The sequence below is a fragment of the Pygoscelis adeliae genome, unplaced genomic scaffold, assembly GCF_000699105.1.
Source record: "Pygoscelis adeliae isolate BGI_AS28 unplaced genomic scaffold, ASM69910v1 Scaffold59, whole genome shotgun sequence".
NCBI classification, from domain to species: domain Eukaryota; kingdom Metazoa; phylum Chordata; class Aves; order Sphenisciformes; family Spheniscidae; genus Pygoscelis; species Pygoscelis adeliae.
Window position 1 is genome coordinate 2345583 of NW_008825565.1, and position 7646 is coordinate 2353228.

At 39.6% G+C, this 7646-nt stretch overlaps 1 protein-coding gene across 1 annotated transcript in view; it reads right to left on the reverse strand.

Moving 5' to 3' along the window:
• Window positions 1-3296: 3296 nt before the first annotated feature.
• LIAS (lipoic acid synthetase) overlaps window positions 3297-7646 on the reverse strand; it is a 9463-nt gene continuing 5113 nt past the window's right edge. The window contains exons 8-11 of the mRNA XM_009332465.1: window positions 7306-7451; window positions 5583-5653; window positions 4692-4803; window positions 3297-3704 (exon numbers count right to left, since the gene is read on the reverse strand). Coding sequence (XP_009330740.1) covers window positions 3652-3704; window positions 4692-4803; window positions 5583-5653; window positions 7306-7451 — 382 coding nt within the window. The 3' untranslated portion in view covers window positions 3297-3651. The remainder of the gene's footprint in view (window positions 3705-4691; window positions 4804-5582; window positions 5654-7305; window positions 7452-7646) is intronic.

The window sequence follows — 7646 nt, forward strand, 5'->3', positions numbered from 1 at the left end:
TTTAAGAGATGGGTTTTAATGCTATTGAGACTGTCTGCGATCTTACAGCATGTAATTCTTGATGAGAATTGTGTAACATGAGTAATGGACTCCTGTGATCTGAAATTTTTTTATGGTGTTATTAATAAAATGCAATCCCACAGCAACGCTGCTTTTCACTGCAAAAATGTAAATACAACAGCTGAAGCAAATCCAGCTTTAATACAAGCCTATGAATAGTATGATATAGGCTGCATAAATTCTTACCCAAGATGTGCATAGACAAATTGTAAATGCCAGGCAAGATGTACTATTTTTCTTCTGTGTATGTGTTCAACCCTTTGTGCAGCGAAAACTAGTCTGGTTCCAGGCATATGATAACCAAGAATATTGCAAGTGAATAGAACAAACACATTTTTGACCAAGACTAGTTAGTATACGAGCAGTTAGCGGTGAGATTTTTGTACGGGCCAACAAGTCTACACTTCTATCACTTGAGGGTCTTCTGTTGGTCTGGAATTTACAGTAGTGCTGTAATCGTGCTCAACAACTGAAGTTTGAACTGCCTTGTTTTAGAATTCATGAAAGCATAATGGGTTATCTGTGATTGCTCTAGGAATACTGGAGTCCATTTTCATTACTTGCTTTGTCTATTCCAAGCTGAGAATTTCTGTTGCAAGTTGAACATCTGCAATAAGTTGCCACATGTTGTAGTAAAGAAGCGTAAACACTTGACATCTTGTTTTAAATGAAGGGGACACCAATATTAGTTATTGATCAAGTAGGAAAAAAATTTAAAACTATTCTTAAATGAATACTCTGGCTTTGTTGATTTAACCTAAAGACTTGAAGTCACTGGAAGATGCATCAGTTCTCTCATCAGCTGTATAACACTTAATTGTGCTTCACACAGTGTAGTAGATTGATGTAATGATGCTGAAAAAGACTATTCATTCTTTTAAAGTGTCTGTGTCAACTTGAAATCATATTCCCAAAACTCAGTTTGTTTTCCTGATTGCAAGGAAGATTAATGTTTCTTAAAGTATTTTATGGCTGCTTTGTGAAACAAACTGACAGAATGAAGTGATAGACTTACAAAAAGAAAATGTTGCTAAACATGAAACTTCATCGGAAACAAAATTGAAAAACCTGTGCTGAATTTATAACCTGGAGTTCTGTGAGTTTTTGGTGCTTTAACATACAGTTATGGAAAAAGTGAATGGGCAATAGGGAAAAGAAGATGATGGTTATAAGAGTTCCTAGTTAAGAAATCCTGCTTTTAAGACTTGTCCTTTTTATAGTACAAATTGTGAGAGGTCCTCAAAGACTGTTTAAAAACAAACAAAATCTGTGAAGCCAAAATGTGACTGCTTTCCTCAGAAACCACAGCAAAACATGCGGTTAGAAAATAGCTTCTATAGCTTCTGAAACTTGGTACCAGCTGGCAGACAGTTGTGTAAAAGTGTGAGATCATCTTCCAAACCACCCAGCAGCAATTCATAAAATAATTCTAACATGAAGTAACTTTAGACTGTGTTTCCAGAAGCTTTATTTCTCTGACTGTAAAGAAGTTATGGATAATTACTGTGCAATGTCCTCTTGTCCCAGTTTGATAATAGCTGTATGCCTCAGAATTCCTTTTTCTGTATTTCTGGTGTTGGTAATGCTGAAAGAGCAGTAACTTGGCAAAAGCTACAGTAATATTCTGTTAAATCTGCTCTGTAGGCAAGTCAAAACCATTATTTATAGTAGGATCTCTAATAAAGGCTGGCAGCTGTTAAATGTTGGGGGTATCCTGGAGTTAACGCTGCACCCCTCCCTGCCTGCTGCTACGGAGGGAGTATTGAGTTTCCTTACCATAGTTGATAACCTTCCACTGCTCTGGTATTCAGTGTACTTCAGCTGAAGCAGGGCATTTTTGGCTCAAAGCATGCCTAGTCTTTACAAGTAGACTAGTGGTCAGACTTTTATTAAAATCTTTAAAAAAAATTAAATTTTGATAATAAATTTTAATTAAAAAAAAGAAGCCTTGCCTTTCTCTCTGCCTTTATAAAGTACAGCTATTACAAGTTCTGTTTCTCTGTTCTTCATGGCTCAGGTTTCTCTTCCCCCAACTTATGCTTCCATTATACTGTTTATTTAGTACATTCCTTCTAGCTTAAGGCTATTTGTCTTCATAATGCTTTAAAATGGCTATACTTCACTTTGTGAAGTGTCAATTGTGCATCACTGGCCTCAGTGGTATAATCTGATTTTTGTTGTTCATGACAATACCAAGTTTCTCCTGAATATTAACTTGCTAACTTAGCTGCCTTACTTCTAACATCTTGCTGAAGGTCCACTCTTCTTCCTATAGACTACAGTAATTTAGACAAGTACTACAGCCAGCCACAGGATTGTGCGCATGATGAGAGTTTGGGACCAGATAACAAATTCCTGGCCTGTTTCCCAAGTAACTTCATGAAGATGCAGCTTAAGCCAGTTCAAAAACTGTATCTAATGTCCATAGCAGACAACTGAGAATTATTAGGGAGAGATGCACTTTGAACTGCCATGACTGTAAAGAGAAGAATTTACAGCTGCCAGGATACCGTAAGCTATGCTTTTATTTCTGCTCGAGCTTAGTACGCCATGTAATGGATTTCACATTTCATCTATGATGCATTCACTTCTCTGCGTTCAGATTTAACTGCCAGACCGGGTCTCAAGGGGGCAGGTAACCAGACCAATCCAACACAACCACCACACCCTCAGACTGGGTTTTTAACTTTCCTTTAATGACAAGACAATACCTGTGGAGGAGAAGCACAGTACAGAATAGCAGTGGTTCTGCATACCCAATACCGAAGAAGCACCTGTGCAACTTAGTGGGGTTTGTTACAGTCACATACCCAAACTAGGGGTGGCTCCATTTATGCTGTTAACGGCAGCTCTGATTTTCCACGTGGTTTAAATTATATGGTATCTACACAAGGCTGATGCTCTTGCCAGAAAGGGCTCTTGTTTTCTCCAACTTGATACCTTGTGTTTACCAAGGCTCGCACTTTGAGACATGCAAGCACCTGAAAAGCATTAACTATCAGCACGGTACAGCTTATTTTCTGAAGATGCAGGTAAGAGATACCATCTCTTGAAGAAGTATTGCCTGTTCTTTCTCTGGTGTGGTTCAAGACAGCCCTAATATGGTCCTTCGACGTGTACACAATCTTTAGGATGCCTCTATTTCCCAGAGTCCAGGTGAACTTGTGTTACACAATGGTAAGCTACACCAAACCATCAGTACCTTTCACATCACCTGTTATGTGATGTTATGTTATGAGCATCTTTACAAGTACCTAACTGCAGCAATATTGATGGTAACATCAAACCTGTTTACTTAAATCTTTTTTTTTTTTTCAGCTTACATTTCTTCCACCTCAGTTCCATCGCTCTTTCAAAGTCAGTTCTGAGTTTTTGCTGAATACTAAAAGTACTATGTAGTTGTAGCCTTGCCAGAAGGAATTAGGTAAAACACTGCGAAGTGTTTTGGTGAGAGAAAAGTGTTCTGGACAGATAGTAAGCTTATTCATACATCCACCATCTGGTCTTCTGTGTTTCTGGAACAGAGTATAATTATGTGCTGAAAAAAAGGATCCTTAAAACTGGCTGCTTGAAATAGGTTCACTCTCATTTTCAGATGGCTTTTGTCTTTCTTTTTTCTACCAAGTTCTTCAAGAAGAATTCACCTAATTAGAAGGCAAAAAAAGGACAGAAATGATTCGTAGGTATTTCAGTGCAATAAAGCAAAACAATACACATTTAATGCAGGTATTCTATTCTACAATACAGTTGTTCTTAAGAGTATTCTATAGCAATTCAATTCTATACCACAGCACTTTCAATACATACGGCAAGGATGTTAAAAAAAAAAAAAAAGCCACCAACAAAACCCAAACAAAACCCATAACCCAACAAACAAACAACCCCTCCACCCCCAAAATCCTGATTTTTCCCTCAGGCCCAATTTTATGAAATAGCTCTGCTTCTCTGTGCTTTCCAACAGGCAAAGGTGAAGTGATTTAATCAAAAATTAATTCCTATTTCATAAAGTATCAGCAACTTCTAGTGAAACCTGCTATAAATCCTGTTTGAGCTGGCATTAAAACAGTCTGAGATGCAAGGTGCCCCAGATGAGTGGTCTCTGCTCCCTCCTTAGGAAAAAGCAGGATGTTGGACCTACACAACAGTTCCATTAATATCAGCTGCTACTTAATACCCAGTGCTTTGTCAGAAAGAGCACTGCCATAAACGTGTCTAATTATTTCTAGGGTATTGTAAATAAATTCTGTCTGAAGCAACAAAATTACATCACAAGCAACAAAGGGCCCCATTAAACCCTGAAGTGTCCACGAGGCAGAATGCAAAGGAAAGCTTGCGAAGTGGGCACCCTTTACCCTGCCTTGCGCATTAAATATAGTACAAACTAGGTTTGGCAACGAATTAGCTTAGGCAGCACAGCAACTGTACAAATACCAATTACTGTCATACCGATGCATTTAGATGACCTACAGACGATAGTAAGTGTAAATAATTTAAAAAATAATAAAAGAAAAAGATGACTACATGAGGTGTCCTTGAGCTAAGGTGAGCTTTGTGGCATATTACTTCACCGTTTTAACTGTATATAATAAAACGTTACGTGCTAAAGAATCTAATGCTTTTCAGTAATTTACCTGCTTTATAGGAGGAGCGCACTAAAGGCCCGCTAGCCGTGTAATGGAATCCAAGATCATTTCCTACTTTTTCCCAGTACTTAAATTTTTCGGGAGTGATGTACTCCTCAACCTGAGTGAAAAGAATTTGTTTTGATCAGGTATTAATGCAAAGGAAACGGCTATAGCTAGCATGTAGTGACGTGAAACACAGTTATATTGTAAGTTCAAAATTTTACACTCCAAAACTTGGAGCAGTCAAGTCACAAACTGAATTTTCTCCCTGCTTTCTACCAAAAGAATGTATTTTATTTGCTTTTCATATTTAGCTGAAAAGTTTAGAATTTAATTTCTAGTTGTTGCTTTATCATTTTCTTCACTCTGTTTTTGAATGGTCCTTTTGAGCAAACCTTCTTTTGTCCAAGTTAGTAAAAAAAATACAATAGTCCTACAAATCTTTTCACTGACAGTTATTTCAGTGAAACACGATAACAGAACAGAGACTCAAGCTCTGGACAGATTACAGAACAAGCAAATGGTAATTTCCCCAGCTGAAGTGGCACCATGAAGGGAGAGCCTATGAGATAGTGAAGGGGAGCTGGCTTGAGCCATTATGTTTGAGACATACACTGAAGCTCTTGTTTTCCAGAATCGTGACTCAGCTCCAGCTGTCTCCCCAGCTAATAGCAGCAAGTAGCAATGGGAAGTCTGCAGAAGATGGAAGGGATTAGATAGCTGAGGTCATTTTTAGTGAAGAGTCCATAACAGATGAAGATCAGGTTAAACAAGGAAGGAAATTTTTCCCAACATCCTTAAGGTAAGGATGCATATCAAGCCTCAATTTAGAAAGTGGAAACTTGACTGTGCGAGGTACAGACCGTAACGCTGCCTGTAAATTAAAGGCATTTTTACCTTTAGGTGACGTTTTGTTGGTTGCATGTACTGTCCTAGGGTCAAACAATCTACATCCGCTTCCCGCAATACTGTAAAAACAAAATTCCCTGTTAGTGGCAGAAGGATCACGACGGATGGTCAGCAATTAGAAAACACCCTCCTTCCAAGTCTGAACAAAGGTCACTCTGCAGCGCCCTGCGGGGGTTACATTCTGCTCTCCAGCAAAGGGAACCTGCAACCTCCATGAGCGGTAACCACGTACCTCATTCTGAGCTCCATGCTGCTGCAAGACCTGAGCTACCTAGCTTAAAGCTAGAGAGAATACCATCGCGCTGCACTCGCTGCAGTCACGTGTCTCACTGCAGAGATGACATGCTCTTGTCTGTTTTATCTTACGGCTTTTCATTGTGTCTTTAGGTCAGAGCCTTCATTTGACAAAAAAGGGATGTATGCACATACACTTGGCACCTCTCCACTGTTTCAAGTGTCCTCACGCTGAGAAGAGCTATAAATCCACGGGAAATTGCCAACATGTTTTGCCAGTTTTGCACACTTCAGGATGTAAGTTTTGATGCCTGCAGAATCTCATAAACGGCTAAAATTTGAGTACATACTAGAATCAATATACAGCAAACGAGTTCAGGCAGTCTACCCACAGAGGGAAACCCAGACACCTGATAGTCAGCTAGCCTGAAGAATTATGTTCACTGCAGCTAGTGGGGTATTGCAAACAAAGGGATGGCTAAGGAATCCGCTTAGTATCTCCATATATTTTCTGGCTACTTGGGCTGGTTGCCCCCAAGTCAAATAGAAAGAGCAGGCTGTGTTTTGATTACAACGTTACCCTCACTGTTACCCTGGACTCTGTTTAGATCGACATGGTTCTGTAAAGAAACTGGTTCAATACCAGCACGTTTACATGTTCTTTAACTCCTACCCACAGGAGGGAAGGCGAACGAAGTTAGAGTAACTGAATGAATGTGGTAAGGAACAGTTTGTCTCCAAATACATCCATGAAAGCGGCCTGAAAACAAACAGCACAAATCTGAACTTTCATACTCGTGTGGCTAGGGAATGCTAGGCAGGAAGAATGGGAAAATCAGGAACTGTAATTTTATGGTCCAGATTGTGGGACAGCTGCAGAAAAACTAGACTATATCACTGCATTCTAAATATGGGTTGTTGTACACAAAATAAAGTACCAGGTAGATGTTCTTTCTGGATATGGGAGAAATGCCATAGGATTTATGAATTTCTTCTTGCAAGCGCTTACCCCTGTGAAATCTTCTCCTCTTAAAAATATATTTGTATGAAAACATAAGAACATGCTACAAGTCCAAAGATAACACCTTTTTTTATATCTAAGTTGAAATAAATTATTGTAATCAATAAGGCCTGCTATTTCTAAAAAGGAATGCGCAATAAGGCAACTATGTTGCAAGCCCATTATTTACGTATAGCAAACATAAGAATATTAATATAGTCACACGAGGACAGTTATAACTTCCATTGAGATCAACAGGAGCTGGATCTACCTGTCAAAGTGAACCTGAAAGCCGTATGAAGGCAAAATATTTCAGAAGTTCAATCTTTTATGGTTTTTTTTCCCCATAAAGCTTAGCAAACATTTCCTGCACCGGCAAACTGATTTGCATGTAGAGGCAAAGATGCTTACAACTGTTTTCCAACACAACAGAATTCATACCTGTGAATTTTGGCATGTATTTCAATACGAACTTACATTTCATTGTCGAATATACTTGTTCATCTGTCTCGCCGAGCCCCAACATAATGGAGGTTTTCGAAATGACGCCGGGCTGGACCTCTTTAGCGTGCTTCAGCACACGTATGGATTGCTCAAAGTTGGCTCGGGGATCACGGACCTTCCTTTTCGTGTTTTCAGCACAAGGGGGGAAAAACGCATGGAAGGGTGCGCAGAAGTTAAGAGATGCCCGGGAAGGTGCGCTCCGCTAGCTTCTACGAAGTGGGAACGGCAGCGTGCAGGCTTTGGCAGCTAAGTTTGACACCGGCTGAAAACGCCCCGAAGCAGCATCGCCGGCCATGGGCCGCACCCCCGCCTCC